The 17,482-nt window shown below is 41.3% G+C and overlaps 1 protein-coding gene across 1 annotated transcript in view; it reads right to left on the reverse strand.

Annotated features, from left to right (window-relative positions):
- PDPR (pyruvate dehydrogenase phosphatase regulatory subunit) overlaps window positions 1-17,482 on the reverse strand; it is a 35,572-nt gene that overhangs the window by 7,957 nt on the left and 10,133 nt on the right. Inside the window, exons 3-12 of the mRNA XM_007940354.2 lie at window positions 13,551-13,632; window positions 13,290-13,453; window positions 12,458-12,579; window positions 11,615-11,732; window positions 10,719-10,868; window positions 9,477-9,669; window positions 8,509-8,633; window positions 7,041-7,196; window positions 6,698-6,831; window positions 4,946-5,094 (exon numbers count right to left, since the gene is read on the reverse strand). Coding sequence (XP_007938545.1) covers window positions 4,946-5,094; window positions 6,698-6,831; window positions 7,041-7,196; window positions 8,509-8,633; window positions 9,477-9,669; window positions 10,719-10,868; window positions 11,615-11,732; window positions 12,458-12,579; window positions 13,290-13,453; window positions 13,551-13,632 — 1,393 coding nt within the window. The remainder of the gene's footprint in view (window positions 1-4,945; window positions 5,095-6,697; window positions 6,832-7,040; window positions 7,197-8,508; window positions 8,634-9,476; window positions 9,670-10,718; window positions 10,869-11,614; window positions 11,733-12,457; window positions 12,580-13,289; window positions 13,454-13,550; window positions 13,633-17,482) is intronic.

Below are 17,482 nucleotides of genomic sequence, written 5' to 3' on the forward strand. Positions count from 1 at the left end.
TTTATTTGTTATGCTTAATTATGATTTTGTTTTAAGAAGACTTCAGAGGATATTTTTGGTTTAAAGTTTATCTCAGGGCAATAGTTCCAGGGTCATCCAGCTGCAAATGCACCAGAAAATCGGATTTCATGAGAATTTGAAACTCTGTTCTGCATTCTGTCCTTTTTGATCAAGACTCTTCTACAGGATCTTTGATCAAATGTTTAGTAATGGTAGCTAGGCACCATCAAATTTTTTTTCGTCTCATGGCAATCTATTACTAGTGATCGGAATACAAAAATTGGAAACAAACAAGAATCACCAGTAGTTGGAAAATATGGCCTTGGTGATATGCTGGAGACCGTATGATGTAATTTTGCAAGACCAATGACTTATTCATTGCAAATACCTTTTTTCAACAACATAAACGGTGGATATCACCAGATACAGTACATAGGAATAAGAATGATTAAATGTGGAAAGAAGCAATGGAGAAGGCTCAGTTTCTTCAGTCTAAACAAGCCAGGAGCTGACTGTGGAACAGACCATCAACTGCTCATACGTAAGTTCCAGTTGAAGCTGAAGATGATTAAAACAAGTCCATGAGAGCTACAATATGACCTTGATTACATCCCTCCAGAATTTAGAGACCATCTAAAGAACAGATTTGATGCACTGAACACTAGTGACCCAAAACCAGAGGAACTGTGGGATGACACCAAGAACATCATTCATGAAAAAAGCAAAAGGTCATTAAAAAGACAGGACAGGAAAAAAAGACCAAAATGGATGTCAGAAGACACTGTGAAACTTGGCCTTGAATGGAAAGTAGCTAAAGCGAATGAAGAAATGACAAGATAAAAAAGATGAACAGAAAATTTCAAAGAGCAGCTTGAGAGGACGAAATCAATTATTATAATGTAATGTGCAAAGACCTGGAGTTAGAAAACCAACAGAAAGAACACCCTCGGCATTTCTCAAGCTGAAAGAACTGAAGAAAAAATTCAAGCCTCAAGTTGCAATATTGAAAGACTCTATGGACAAAATATCAAATAATGCAGGAAACATCAAAAGATGAGGGAAGGAATTTGGTCACTGTACCAAAAAGAACTGGTCGATGTTCATCCATTTCAGGAGGTGGCACATGATCAAGAACCAGTTATATCAAAGGAAGAAGCTGAAGCTGCACTGAAAGAACTGGTGAAGAACAGAGCTTCAGGAGCTGATGGGATACCCCCTAAGCTGTTCCAGCAAACAGATGTCATGGTGGAAGTGCTCACTCATCTGTGCCAAGAAATGTGGAAGATAGCTGCTTGGCCAACTGACTGGAAGGGATCCATATTTACACCCATTCCAAAGAAAGGTGATCCCCCAGAATGTGGAAATTATCGAACAGTATCATTAATACCACATGCAAGAAAAATCTTGGTGAAGATAACTAAAAAACAGTTGCAGCACTCATTTTATTGACAGAGAACTTCCAGAAATGCAAGCTGGATTCAGAAGGGGATGTGGAATGAGGGATATCATTGGTGATGTCAGATGGATCTTGGCTCAAAGCAAAGAATACGAGAAAGATGTTTATTTGTGCTTTGTTGACTATGCAAAAGCATTCGATTGTGTAGATCATAACAATTTATGGGTAAGACTGAGAAGAACGGGAATTCCAGAACACTTAATTGTGCTCATGAAGAACCTATACAGAGACCAGGAGGCTGTCGTTCTAAGAGAACAAGGGGATACTGCATGGTTTAAAATCTGGAAAGGAGTGTATCAGGGTTGTATCCTTTTACCATATTTATTCAATCTGTATGCTGAGCAAATAATCTGAGAAGCTGGACTATATGAAGAAGAGTGTGGCATCAAGATTGGAAGAAGACTCATTAACCACCTGCAACATGCAGACACCACCACTTTGCTTGCTCAAAGTGAAGATGACTTGAAGCACTTATTGAAGATTAAAGATGCCAGTCTGCAGTATGGATTACATTTCAACACAAAGAAAATGAAAATCTTCACAACCAGACCAATAAGCAGGATCACGATAAATGGAGAAAAGTTGTCAAAGATTTTGTATTACTTGGTTTCACAATCAACACCAGTGGAAGCAGCAGTTAAGAAATCAGACAACATATTGCACTGGGCAAATCTGCTGCAAAAGGCTTCTTTGAAGTACTGAAAAGCAAAGCTGTCTCTTTGAAAACTAAGGTGTGCCTAACCTAAGCCATGGTGTTTTTAATCACCTCACAGGCATGTGAAAGCTGGACAATGAGTAAGAAGACTGAAGAAGAGTTGATGCTTTTGAGTTGTGGTGTTGGTGAAGAATACTGAAAGTGCAATGGACTGCCAAAGGAACTAACAAATCTGTCCTAGAAGAAGTGCAGCCAGAATGCTCCTTGGAAGCAAGAGTGGCCGCTTTGTCTCACCTACTTTGGTCACGTTATCAGAAGGGACCATTCCTTGGAGAAGGATATCATGCTTGGTAAGTAGGGGGCCAATGAAAATGCATTGACAATGAGATGGACTGACACAGTGGCTGCAATGATGGGCTCAGGTATAGCAAAGATTGTAAGGCTGGTGCAGGACTGGGCAGTGTTTCATTCTGTTGTACACAGGGTGGCTGTAAGTTGGAGCTGCACTGATAGCACCTAACAACAACATGGCAAAGAGGGCAGTTGCTCACAGAGGCAATTAGGTACACATTCCATTTCTTCCTCTCATTCCTGACTCTGCTTCTTCCCCTGTTGCTCCAGGAAAATAGAGACCAAGAAATACAGGGTAGAATAGAAGAACTAAGCACATTATTATGCCAATTAACTGGGATGTCCCATGACACCATGACCCTAAACCTCCAAACCAAGGAACCAAAGCCCATGATGTATTTGCTTGTACATAAGCAGTCTCACTAGCTACTCTTTTTGTAAACATAGCTATCATACAACTTTTGCCAATTAAGGCACTTGACAGCTAACCAGGAGGCTGGCAGTTCAAACCCACCAGCCACTCCTCGGAAGGAAGATGGGGCAATCTACTTCCGTAGTGATACCACCTCGGAAACCCAAGGAGGAGTCGCTATGAGTCGGGGCCGACTCGACGGCACTAACAACAACAAGTGATAATCCCCATTTCCCCTCCCGACCATCCCTGGTAACGACTGATAAACTCTGGTTTTCTCACACTTGCCTGTTCTTGTCTTGTCATGTGAGTGAGTCATACAGGATTTGTTTTTTTGTGATTGACTTATTTCACTCAGCATGTCTTCAGGTTCCATCCATACTGTATATTATCTATCAAGACTTCATCTCTCTTACTGGCTGAATATATCACATTGTATGTGTGTAATACATTTATTTATCCATTCACCCATAGATGCATGCTGTTGTTGTGAATAGTGCTACAATGAACACTGGGTACAATTATCTGTTTAAGTCTCTGCTTTTAAGTGTTTTGAGTATATATCTAGCAGTGAGAGTGCTGGGTCATATGGTAGTTCTATTTTTAGTTTTTTTTGAGGACCTGCCACCATTTTCCACAATAGCTGTATCATTTTACATTCCCACCCGCAATGGATGTCATATTTCCCCACATCCTTGTCAACAGCTGTTTTTTTTTTATCTTAATTAACCATCCTAATGGACGTGTAATGGTTATCTCATTGTGGTTCTGATTTGCGTCTCTCTGACAACTAATGATGTTAAGCATCTTTACGTGTGTTTGGTGGCCATCTGAATGTCTTCTTTGATGAAATATCTATTCAAGTTCTTAACTCATTTTTTGATTGGGTTATTTGTCTTTTTGTTGTTAAGCTGAAGTTGTATATATATTTTGGTCATAAGGTTCTTATTGGATGTCTAGTTTCTTAAGATATTTTCCCAGTTGCTAGCTTATCTTTTTACATGTTTTGTGTATTTTCATGAGCACATGTTTTTAATTTTCATTAGGTCTTATTTACTTAGTCTTTTGCTATTTGTGCTTTTGTTATTTTATTAGCTAATCCATTGTTAAAAGGTAAGCCTAACTAAGTGTGCATTTTCATCTAAGAATTTTGTAATTTTACTTTTCACATTTAGACCTTTAATCTTTTATTTTGTATTTGCTTTTATGTATGGTTATCAGGCACAGATCCAGCTTCTGAATTTTTCTCAATGTGGAAATCCAATTTTTATAACATCATTTATCAAAGAGAGTCTTTTTTCCCCTATCAAATGGATTTTGCACCCTTGTCAAAAATCATTTGACCATAGATGTGTGGGTTCTCATCTAGTTTTTTAAAAGCAGTATTTTGTTGTGTTTTAGGTGGAAGTTTATATAGCAGTTTTCTATACAAATTATTCTGTGCCATTGGTTACAATTTTTTATAATAAGTATTCTCATGATTTCCATTCTGCTTGTGCTGTTTTCATTGATCTAGCTCCCTGCCACTCCTTGCCTTCATGTTTGCTTTTGGGGTAACTGCTGACTGGTCTCATGTAGCTAATTGCTTAAAGGACCACAGTACTCAGGGGTGACTATTTTATACACCAGTCTACAACTGGCAGAAACATGACCTACACTGAAGCAATGAGTAGAACAGGAGCAAATCATTGCTTAGGTTTCAGGGAGGTGAGGAGCACCATCCTAAGACTTCTCACATAATGACAAAACAGAAGATTTTGGCTTCCTGTTAATGCCAAAAAAATTATGCAGAATTACTAACTTAAGATATGACAACTTTCCCAGTGGGACAACCAACTCTTTTATATTGAGTTTTACATAATTTGGTGGGTTTCTCCTTTTTTTCCCCCTAATTTCTTTTTGTATTGTGCAGTTAGTGAACTGGGTGGGAATTAATGTGTTTTTTTTTCTTCCCTTCAGTCTAATTATGGTTTCCTGGAAAAATGAGTTAGGGTCTCTGCTCTGCCACAGTGCCCTTAGGGCTCAAGGAGCCATTGCAGAAGGAGCAGAGCAGGGTGGTGGTGAAGCTCACCTGCGCTTGTTCAGCCGGGCGATGCTGCAGTCATTCTCATAGCCGCCGCCCTGGTTGAGCATGCCGGTATGCACGATGTGGCCCACGGGCACATCGAGGTCATTGGAGAAGAGGTACTGCAGAATTTCCAATGCCTGATCCCCAGTGGACTGCAGGGTTAGGGAACAAAGCAGAGAAAAGTGAGCAGTGAGCACAACAGCTTCTGGCTGGGTAACCCTGCCTGAGGAGCGATGCAGCTTACTCAGAGCGTTCCATTAGCCAGCACCCACACAACAACGTCTATAGATATTCACTCTACTGCAAGAAGGTCGTGGGCAAGTTAGCTATCAACTGATGATAAATGAGCCTCTCTAAACAAATTAAAAACCAGAAACAAAGAGTTTAAAATTCAGAAAAATGTTATACTGCAGTTGAAACATTAAAATATCCCAGCCAAGGTACAGATAACAAAGATGAACCCATTTGCACTTACAGTACTGCGTTGTCAGTGAAGGCAAACATGGGTATACAGGTGGATAGATGGGTAGACAGGCTGAATTATTAGGTACGTCTATGAAATGGGGGGAGCTCTGGTAGCATAGTGGCTAAGGCACTTGACTGCTAACCAGAAGGCTAGCGGTTCAAACCCACCAGCCACTTCTTGGAAGGAAGATGGGGCAATCTACTTCCATAGTGATACTGCCTCGGAAACCCAAGAAGGGGTCACTATGAGTCGGGTCTGACTCAACGGCACATAACAACAACAACAACGACATGAAGTAGGGAGTGTACCCAAGACCCTGTATAGGGTTGGCAGACAATGGTCCTATAAGTGTATTTGTATGATCTGTAAGAATTCCCATGTGTATAGTAGAAATGACAAGGGACAAGGTTGTAGTCACTTCTTGGTCACAGCCATCGACCCAGAGGGACCGAGTAGTTGAACCGGTGGGCTCGGGACCATAGTCGCAGGGGACATCAAGCTCAATTGGCATAACATACTACACAAAACATTGTTCCACCTCCTACTTTGGCAAGCAACTGGGATCTTAAAAGCTTGCAAGTAGCCACCTAGATGCAACAATGGGTCTCTCCTCGTCTAGAGCAAAGAAGAATGAAGAAAACCAAAGATTCATGGAAAATAATTAGTCCTAGTGACTGGTACACCATGAGATCTGCAGCCTATGTGACTATGAGACCAGAAGAACTAGATGGTGCCCAGCTACCACCGTCAGCCACTTGGAGTGGGATCTATGTAGGAGATCCTGGATAGAGAGGGAAAACAATGTGGAACAAAACTCAAAATCATTCAGAAAAAAAAAGGGACCAGGTTTGCTGATCTGATAGAGCCTGGTGGAACCCCTCAGACTATAACCCCTAGCTGCCCTTCAGGTCTGGAACCGAACCCATACCTGTGGCTTCCAAACAAAAGACAGGCATATTAGTTGAACATTTACCTGAGGTAAATACACTCCTTAGAGAGATCAATCATGGGAGAAAGAGGGCTGCTTATGCATAGGAAGACAGCTCACGGGGCAGGAGTGCATGGAGGGATGGACATAGCGAAGAGGTAACTACTGGGAGGAAGTGGGAGAGGAGCTGTTGCATTGGGGTAAATTGTAGTCAATGTCATGAGACAAAGTATATGTGAACTGCTGTATGGAAAATGAAATTTCCCTGTAAAACTTCCCCAAAAACCAAAAAAAAAAAAAAAAAAACTCAACCCACTGAATCAGTTTTGAATGAAGATAGGAAACAGGAGGCATGACTTACTGTTATTTCAAACTTTGTAAAAGAGGACATGTCAATGACACACACAGCCTCCTTACAGCACTTGACTTCAGACTCCACAATGTCAAACCAATCCGGCTTATAGAAGGTCTTACTCTGTTCCAAAGCCAGGAGGTCTATGGAACAGGAAAATGAAAGGTAGAAAGAAAAGGATGGGATTCACAGTTGGGACTCTCATTGTACAAGTTTACTTGTAGCAAAAGGGTTTTAATTACTTATTCTTCTAGGAACACAATCTACCTATGTACCTTTTAAAATAAGGGTTACTAATTTTCAAGACAAAATAAAACAATACAACAACAAAAACGAGGATGCGACTTCTTACCTTTATCAGGTGGAATAAAGTACTTTGGCCTCTCGAATCCGTGTTTCTCCATCCACTGGGCTCCCTGTGCATCTAACCGGTCATAGAGAGGAGATGTGCGAAGTTGCCTCCCAGTCTGGAAGTCCCAACGGGGAACTTTTAGATCATATAACAGAGCTAGAACAGACAGGAACAATCCATGAAAGCCCAAACTAAAGAGTCTAGTGTGAAATTCCCAACATCTGCCAAACTCTGGAGTCGTTCCTAGTTACCATGCTAACGTAACCTAATATGCCAAATATTACCAAGAATCACAGACATGCTCCCAAAGAAAGCTGCTATTTATCTATCCCTTCTCAAATTATATAGCTACGAGTCACATAATGACTCTAGATCTCTATTTATAATTATACTTCCAAATTTAGGGAGAAACAGTGAGAAAAAGGTCATACTTCTAAAATGTCCTAAGCTCCATAGCAGAGATAAAGGTGGGACACAGGCAGTTATAAAGTGTGAAAAAAATGACACACGCTCTTTATAATGCCACTGTTGTTGGCTTTCAGACCTGGTATAGACATTTCCTCTCTACCACTTCACCCATTTCTGGAGTGAAAGGGCACGTGTCACATAGTTTGATTTGGTAGCTCTTTAGAGCTGAGAGGTTACACAGTATTGTCCCAGTAACGACATTCACATAACAAAACTAGGGTCAGAACTCACTTCTCCTAATATCCAATCTGCAACAGCAATCAGTAAAAACAGGCAGAAAGTGTATGACCTCTACCAAAACCAAAACCAAAACCAAAACCAAATTCACTGCTTCTGAGTCGAATCTGACTCATAGTGACCCCTCCTTGGGTTTCCGAGGTGGTATCACTACAGAAGTAGATTGCCCTGTCTCCTTTCCGAGGAGTGGCTGGTGGGTTTGAACCGCCAGCCTTCTAGTTAGCAGTCAAGTGCCTTAGGCACTACGCCACCAGAGCTCCTTTCTAAGGGAAAGGGCTTTCTGAGGGTTTAGTGGAAAATAAATCAGGGACAAGGTGGATAAAGAAGTTAAATAAAGAGGCACATCCTTCAAAGTTGGAAGGAGCTCAGAGCAAGGGGAAAGAGCAGAAAATGTATGGTTTGTATTTACATGAGAAGTGGTCTCCTAATGTAGTAGAGATAGAAGTCACCGAAGAAGCCTTATGCTTTGAGAACAACTTGGCAAACCCTCTGCCTTGGAAAGCAAGCAATGACCTCAGAGATGAAGCAGGAGAGCATTCACTCTGACTGGGTCTTTCAAGGCAAAGTGGGAAAGAGGTGGTGCTGGGACTATCCATGTATTATCACCTGTAAATTCCTATTCTACTTTCCTGTTCCCAGAAGGCCGGAAACATTCAGACACCTAAAGCCAAACTCAAAGTTTAAGTTATTAAAGAACTGGGGAAAATATGCCCTTCTGAAAGACACCTGCAGCTCGGTGCGAATGGGATGAAGCCTCACTTACGCATGACTTCCATGACCCGGTGGCGCAGAAAGGTGCGGCTGCTCTGAAGGGCTCCAAAACGTTTCAAGTCCAACTCCCAGACGTTTTCTGAGGGATAACCCTGGACCATCCATTCTGCAAGGTACCTGTTTAGATGGAAGGAAAAAGCTGTTGGGCCTCAGACGTGATACCCAAGAAGCTAAAAACATTGGACTAGCAATCAAGAATCAACAGAATCAAAAACTCCTATCTTCCCACACTAACCAGCTGAGCAATGCTAGGTAATTTAACTTCTCTGGAAAAAAAAAAAAAAACAAGGATCAATTTACTGCTCTCACAAGACCACTAGGATTTTATTTCTAATGGTAAGATTTACTAGAAAGTGTTTTAAGACATAAACCACATCTATGGAGAAATAAGACTGAAACTCACAAAAAACATTCTAATTTATACATCCAATGGGCATTTTCTGTAAAATAGTAAACGTGGGTGAGTGTATAGTTATCTGACCACATCTCCTTTGCACCAAACATTTTTGTTAACTCCTATTCTGTAACTGTATTCAGTGTGATTTTGTAAGTCTCTCAAGAAAACTAGCCTCAATTTCTATTAGCATGTACTTTTAAAATAAAAATTTGTATAACCCAGGCTGATCACCTACCTTACTCACCAAACTCAAATATACACTCAAAGGACCAACATTTGTTACGACTGAAGGAGTACAAAAGGACGTCCTGTGCACAAGTCTGTGACTAACACCAAACAAGGCGTTCTGACAACATCTCACACAATGACAGCATTTCTGGAACACAGGGCAAGCCTTTGTGGTGCTTACTGTGAAGACGACAACTGTCAAATCATCTATACCTTATCAGGATTAACATGCTACCTTAAATATGTTACACACAACACGAACAAGTAGTTCTAGAAGGAAAGAAGCTCGGCAAGCTGACACACGTTCACGGTTAACTCTAATGAGAAAGACTTACTTCCCAGCTCCTCCACCAAATGACAGGCCAGCAGAGTTCATTCCCGCCAGGACAAAGTAGCCCTGAACTGTGGGAGACTCGCCCATGATGCACCGCATGTCTGGTGTGAAGGTCTCGGGGCAATTCACCAACTTCATGATTTCCAGAGCCTCCAATTCTGGCATCCTACGCAGGAGGGAACTCAACAGGGGCTCTGGGTAATAAAAATAGACCAAGTCCTTACCTTTAAGGAATTCAAAGACTTTCAAACCCTCACACTTTGTTTTTTTACTCCCTCTCCTTTCAGAAAATCTCTTGCAAGAGATTTTCCCAGTAGAGCCAACTAGGCCACTTGTCAGAAAACAGAAACTTTCAGGAATGACAGAGCATGCTTACAAAATGCTCAGCATAAAGACTGAGAAACAAAGATACTCTTTACAAAGGCAAGGAGCTTCAGACTATCAAATGATGGATGCAGCTAGAGAGAAAAACCTGTAAGGAGTCAGTACAAGCAGAAAAGGTCTTCAGTAGCACCCAAAGAAGATTCCGGTGAAAGGCAGTATTTTCCCACGTTAGAATAGGTTTTGAAAGACAGGGCCTCACCATATTTTAAACTAAGTCCATCACCTGGGAAGACTCAGTGGGATAGTGGAACAGATGGAACTAGAGATGTTAATATCTGCCAAAGCTTGTTGGTGGCTACACAGAGGGTCCTCACACTATTCTCCCCACTTTTAAAAGCTGGAGATTTTCCGTAACAAAAAGTTTATTAAGGGAAACAAAACGTCCACGAAGGGTGGGAGGCAAACTTTACACAGCTCGTTATGTTAAACACTCTTCCCTATCTTTTGATTCTGGAACCATATGACTATATTAACTACTCAATAAATAAAATCAAACTTCAAAAATAGCACAAAAGAGCAAATTAACAAGACAATTCTCCTTTCTAAAAATCTCTCCAGTTTCATATGAAAACCAAAAGAAGGTCTGTGTTTAGCCTAAAATCTCAGCAATGATTTTATGTGAAAAGAAAAATAAGCAAGAGATCAGTCAACTTAGATTTTAGTCCCTTGAATCTGCTACTAACCAGTAACTACCTCCTTAGACCAGGCAACTAACCACTGTGGAGTGTCCACTGGAACCACCATTCTACCTAACGGGGTTGTTACAGAGATCAAACCAGGAACTGTTCTTCAAAATGCTTTGAAAATAAGAAATCTTGCACAAATCTAAGGCATTACTGTTACACTCTAGCTCACACACCAAAGTGATCCCAGTCTTCCTGTAGATTCTGAATCTCCAGCTGGTTCTTGCCCTCTGTGAAAATTGGTTTCGGGTTCTTCTCAAAGCCCCCAGACAAGATGCCACCCTGCCAGTTCCGAATATAAATCCTCCCATCAGCATCCACAACAGCTGAGGAAAAGAAATGATAAGGGAGCGGGAAGTAGAAGAGAAAAATAAGGGTTAGAGGCAGGCCAGCTTTCTAAATGGACAGAAAAGAAACAAAACAAAAACACCCATTAATGGCTTTAGTAATGAAACAGCATTCACTAAACACAGGCAATCATTAGCTTTCAAGTACCTTTTAAGGGTATGGCTTAGGATCTTCCTTCTTAGATTTACAGTGGAGACTAATTATCCCAAACCCTATGGAGAAGCTCTGACAGATCCCCACAGCCAAACTATGTAACTGTCACTGTGGCAAGAGAAAGTTTAACAGGAAGGGTGGACTGCAGAGCCCGTTCTAGGGCTACACCTCCAAAATGATACCAAACTCCTTCTCCTCCAGCACTTGGAATCGCTGATCCACACCAATTTATAGTTTACCTAGGACATTTCTACAGCTTACATCACTCAAACCAAAAACTCAAGGTATGTTTCCTAGCCAAACATTCTCAATGACCTCCATTTGGAATTAAAATTAGCTTGCAAAGAAAACAATTTTTTTTTTCTTTTTTTGCGCTTAAGCTGAACGCCCGTTTTGGCCATCCTTTCATAAAGAGGTAATAAAGGAAAGTTAGCATTGGGTCTGCCTCCCTGTAACACGCTCCAGAAAAGACGCGACTTTGGCTACAGTCTGTCCTCAGCACAAAGTCTTCCTTTTGAGAGGACAGAACACTGGCAAGGAAACAAGATTAAAAAAAAGTGCAAGTCCTCACTTGGTGTGTTGCTCTGCAGAGGGGTCTCCAAGGGGCGAGTCAGAAGGTAGAAGTGTTCGCAGGCATGTAACGGGATACTAACCGGCTCCTCGTTGGACAGACCCAGCTCGTATGCCCACTACAAATGGACAGATGTATTTGTGGGTGGGAAGAGGAACAGAAATACAAATGAGCAAGTTCAGCCTCTTGAAAAGGGTTTAATTTCAAGTGGCCTGTGTGTGCTCTTGCTACAATGTCAGGTGTGGGAAGCCAAGTTGTTGCCTGCTTTAGAGCAATTATTTGGATGGGGAGCAAAACTGAAACCATAAAAACTACTTTCAGATTAAAGACACATTTTAGTAAAGGGAGTTCATGGGGACAATTGAGGCCTTTTTAGCAAAATGCATGGCCTTAATTACAGACCTCAAATGGCAGTTGTTAAATAAATTTTACATGGCAAAGTTATTTCCCAGCTAGAAGCAGCTTAGTGTTCTAGAAAGCGAATCCACATTCTTGACACAATGAAATAGTTTAATAATTTGTATGCAAAGTTGTAGAATGAAACATAACACCATAGAAAGACACGGCACCGATGCCCACTGTTTTCTGACCTTCCTAACCAGGACAGCACCAATTAAGTCAGGGTGAAAAAGGAAAAGGTCACAGATGCTTCTATTTTCAGATGTAAGTACAGGTTTCTTACTTAAGACTATAGGAATTCTGAACAAGAATTCTTTCAAACAAGAAAAGTGTCATCTATTTACTCAGACACAATATTAATCTTACTTCTTTCTCTACATCAAAAAATCCTGGAGACAAAAGTTACATAAGAAAATCAGCAACCTTGTGTTGTTACTAACCTACCTGACCAGCACAGTTGACAAAATACTGGCAGTCAATGTGTCCTTTATCTGTCTCCACACCAGTGACTTGATTATTTTTGACTAGTACGTGAAGAACAGTTGTGCGGTCGTAGATCTGAACACCTGCCCCAAGGTAAAGAAAGAGCTAGTGCATCATCTGATGTTCCAGAGTTAAGGCATTTGCAGCAGATTCTCAACCCAGAAATAGTGAAAACCCAAGGTCAATGCCCTAATTAAGGAAAAAAAAAATCCTAGAAACCACATCTTTGAGACTGTATTTACCCAAGATTGAAAATAGCAAGCAATTTAAAAAATGACTTTAGTAAAGCATAATTACACTCCAGAAATCATAAAAGGGGCAAAGGAAAGTTCAAATGGGACATCTTAAATCCTAATCTGCCCACATTCTAAATTAGTTCAACGCGTCTCCAACACCCTGGAGGCTGGTTAGTCTTTCTTCACTTATGTCAACACTGGGACATGACTGCAGCTGTGGATTAAGTCCCCACAGTGTGTTCTAACCTTGGAGCTTTTCATATTCTGTGGGTGAAAAGATAAAGCCTCTGAAGTCTGAAAAGCATTAATCAGCACTCAAGCAGTTTCTTAGAACTTTAGTAAGAAAAACGTAGGCTTGAGGAAAAGTACTTATTAATATGATGGGAAACTGCCCCCTACAATAAAACCTGTAAAAATCAGTGTTCAAAATTGGAAGCTGAATACCATAATGAGAATAATTTTTCCAAAGTCAGGTTGGTACCTCACAACTGTTTACTTTTGTAGACCACTTCTTCCTTCCTAATCCACCTTAAGAAAGCCCTAAAAAACCCTCTTACTGTTTTGGGAGGCAGCACTTGCCAGGGCAAGAGCCACATCGGCAGAGGACATGACCGCATCCTCGGGGACATGCATGGCCCCCACCAGGTCGTGCACATTGAGGAGAGGGTGAAGTTCAGCCACTTTCTTGGGGGAGATGATCTCAGATGGGATGCCCATAACACTGCCACAGAACACAAAGGGACAATGACATTCACTGGCCTCTTGGCAGAGGTCAGTATGAAAGTAAAGTCAGGTCAGGCTTCTAGCCTCATACGTACTTCAGCCTTGAGTTGATGCGCTTCAAGGAGATCAGACGATCCTGGGTTTGGGCCAAAGAGATGGAGCCCGTCCTCACATAACCTGTCAGAAAAACCAGCCCAAACTGAAACAGACTAAGTCCAATGTAGACATGAGACAGACTAAGTCCAGTGGCAAGGAGACTCTAATTTAGAAGCGTGTGATGAGTCCTGAGGAAGGTTGGACAATCTACTTTCGCAGCAATACTGCCCCGGAAACCCAATGAGGGGTCGCTATGATGAGTCGGGTTCGACTCGACAGCAAATAACAACAATAACAACAACGATGAGTCCTGGGACTGACACTTAATATCCTTGGGCAAATAAATTAGCTTCCTCTGAGATCTTAGCAAAGACTAAAAGTACCTCATAGGCACTAACCAAGGCTCCACTCTTCATCCAAACATTCTCAGCTCAGGGTTTTGTGAGGATCAAATGAGATACTAATGTACAGAAAAGTACTTTGTGCATGTGTGTGTGTTTGTTTATTTTTGCAGTGTTGCCCCACCCCCTAGTAACCAATAAAGAAAGTTTCCTTCCATATATAAACCTTTCCTTGACATTTTACAATAATGAACTAATACTACATTTGTCCTTCTGTGATTGGCTTATTTCACTCAGCATAATGTCCTCCAAGTTCATCCACATTATGCCGTGTTCTGCAGATTCTACATTATTCTTTAGTGTTGCATAGTATTCCACTGTGTGTATGTACCATAGTTTGCTTATCCATTCTTCTGCTGATGGGCACCTAGACTGTTTCCATCTTTTTCTTCTGTAAACAGTGCTGTGATGAACATGGGTGTGCATATATCTGTTCTTATCCTGGCTCTCATTTCTTTAGGATGTTGTTGTTGTTGTTGTTTGCCATCAAGTCGGCCCCGACTCATAGCGACCCCTCCTTGGGTTTCCGAGGCAGTATCACTACGGAAGTAGGATTGCCCAATCTTCCTTCCGAGGAGTGGCTGGTGGGCTTGAACCTCCAGCCTTCTAGAATATATACCTAGTAATGGGACTGCTGGATCAAATGCTATTTCTAATTCCAACTTTTTAAGGAATTGCCATACCGCTTTACACAGTAGGTGTATCATTCTACAGTCCCCATCAGCAGTGTATGAGAGTCCCAATCTCTCTACATCCTCACCAGCATTTGTTATTTTCTGTCTTGTTGAACTTTGCTATTAGTGCTGGGGCAAGATGGTAACTCATTGTTGTTTTGGTTTGCATCTCTCTAATGGCTAATGATCATGGAAAAGCACTTTAAAAAAAAGAAAGAAAAGAAAGAAACACACCATTATTATATATTAAAAAAAAATCTATTTGGGGAGTGAAGTGGGGTAGAAGAATACTATCTGGAATCCATCCCTATTCTTCACGCCTTTAGAGAATTTCACCTTTTCCTCTAGTGTCAGCAGGAATGTAGTCCCTGAGGAAGGCCACTCACACTGTTAGCCAGTACAGAATCAAGTTTCCTTTCTCTTCCCCGCAGTACAGCCTAGGCTAGCCAATCAGGCCTCCTGAAACATTTGGTCTTGTGCAAATAAGTCATGTCTTGAGGTCACGTGGGAGCTCTGGTGGCATAGTGCCTAAGGCACTAGACTGCTAACCAAAAGGTTGGAGGTTCAAACCCACCAGACACTCCTCAGAAGGAAGACTGGGCAATCTACTTCCATAACGATAAGGTAACCAACCCAAGGAGGGGTTGCTATGAGTCAGAGACGACTGGACTCGATGGCACATAACAACAACAACAACAGAGGTCACTTGTCTGGGAGCAGGGTTTTGTCCAGAATGTTCCTGTTCCAGCTGAAGGACTGTCTATGGGGTCCCCACTCCTTTTTATTTCTGACTCACCAGCTCCACAGACCCACAACGCCCTTCCAACAAATGCCTTTCTGCCTGTTAGCTAGAGTTGATTTCTGTTGTTTGCAATCAACATTCTTGACACACCCATTATTACAACTGGGTCAAAGACCATTCTCCCAAAATGCACTGACTCCCAATGCTCATGGAGAAAAAGCTGCATCAATCAGGTCTTTAAAATAGGAAGTACAGCCAGGATAATCTGAGTATTTTCTTAATTTCTCCTGAAATCCTCAGATAAATATGCCCTTCACTGACATGACATAGGTTAGAGAACTGGAATTTCAGAGCTTGGTTTTAAAAAAAGATTACCAGACTATGTAGTAATCTTGGCCTGTGATTTTATGGGCCAATCACACCCTGAATTTTACCTCAACACAGACAAAAAGTTCAGCAGCTATTTTCTACTCCATACCAAAGATTACACATGTTGTTATGAGCCGCTGAGTCGGACCTGACTCATAGCGACCCCTCCTTGGGTTTCTGAGGCAGTATCACTACGGAAGTAGATTGCCCAACCTTCCTTCCAAGGAGTGGCTGGTGGGTTTGAACCGTCAGCCTTCTGGTTAGCAGTCAAATGCCTTAGGCACTATGCTACCAAAGCTCCTTGAGATTACACATAGGAGAACGCCATTGGGTCTGCACCTATATAATAGGTCAGGTTATCCCACAGTAAGGAGGCCCCTGGGTGGAGCAACCGGTTAAGCACTTGACCACCAGCTAAAAATGGTGGTCACACCCACCCAGAGATGTTTTGAAGACAGGCCTGGTGACCTGCTTCAGTCTCAAAAACCCTACAGAGCTCTGTTCTACTCTGACATACAGGGGATCTCTGTAAGTCCGAACCGACTCAGCAACAACAACACTGTATTAGATCAGGTTCCTCCAGAACAGAACTCCGTATCATGACAAGCTCAACAGATCATCCCTTAACAAGATTAATGTTTCCCACATTTTCTCAGAGGGCTTCTGAAGTTTGAACTGCAGCAATTCTGGCATATAATTTGCTTTGTCAAAGGTCAGTAGCCATAAAATAGAACTCTTATAAATGGATTTAAATAAATAGGTATACAATATCAAAAGGCATGAAATGATGTTTAGTTGAAAGAAATGCAAATTAGAATTTGATAACTTTTTCCATCTCTCAGCAAAGATTAAAATAATATTCAATGTTGAGAAGACTGTAAAGAAAGCAGCACTCTTACTCGCTGTTGATTAGCAAGCACAGCCCTTCTGGAGGGTTTGACAACATCCATCGAAGTCTGAAATACAAAGTCAAGAAAGGTTTACATATGGAAGGAAACTTTCTTTGTTGGTTACCAGGGATGGGAGGGGAGGGAAAATTGCTAGATGAGTAAAATAAAAAAAAGTACATCTGTATCTATCTATCTATCTATCTATCTGAGCTCTAATAGCGTAGTGCTTAAAGCACTTGACTGTTGACCAGAAGGCTGGCGGTTCAAACCACCAGCCACTCCTCGGAAGGAAGATGCGGCAACCTACTTCCGTACTGATACTGCCTTGGAAACCCCAAGGAGGGGTCGCTATGAGTCGGGTCCGACTTGATGGCACATAACAACAACAACAACAACAACAGATATATATATTTATACACACACACACACACACACACATAAACCAAAGTTACTAGTAGATACCAGGTATAGGAGGGAAGGGGAAAGGGGAAGCTTTAGCTTGTGGGGCACTGAGGTTGTGCTAGTGGTGGTAGAATATTTTGGAGAAGGAGAGCAATAATGATGGCCCGGCATGAAAGATGTCATAAATGTCCCTGAGCTGTAAATGAGGAAGTTGTCATGTTGGTGAATTCCTCGGTGTATATATTTTCACCACAATAGAAGGAAAAAAAAAGTTTAAAATACACCTGCCCATTGCCCAAATTATGCTAGGAATTTATACTTAAGAAATAATATGAGAAAATGAAGATACACAGACAAAGATCTTTACCAAATTATTTATAATAAAAGGTAAAAAAAAAAATTATAAATGCTAGGCAATGGGGAAATGGACAAATTATGGTATGCACAAGCTAC

Source organism: Orycteropus afer, unplaced genomic scaffold, assembly GCF_000298275.1.
Source record: "Orycteropus afer afer isolate SDZICR_OR568_19922 unplaced genomic scaffold, OryAfe1.0 scaffold00067, whole genome shotgun sequence".
NCBI classification, from domain to species: Eukaryota; Metazoa; Chordata; class Mammalia; order Tubulidentata; family Orycteropodidae; genus Orycteropus; species Orycteropus afer.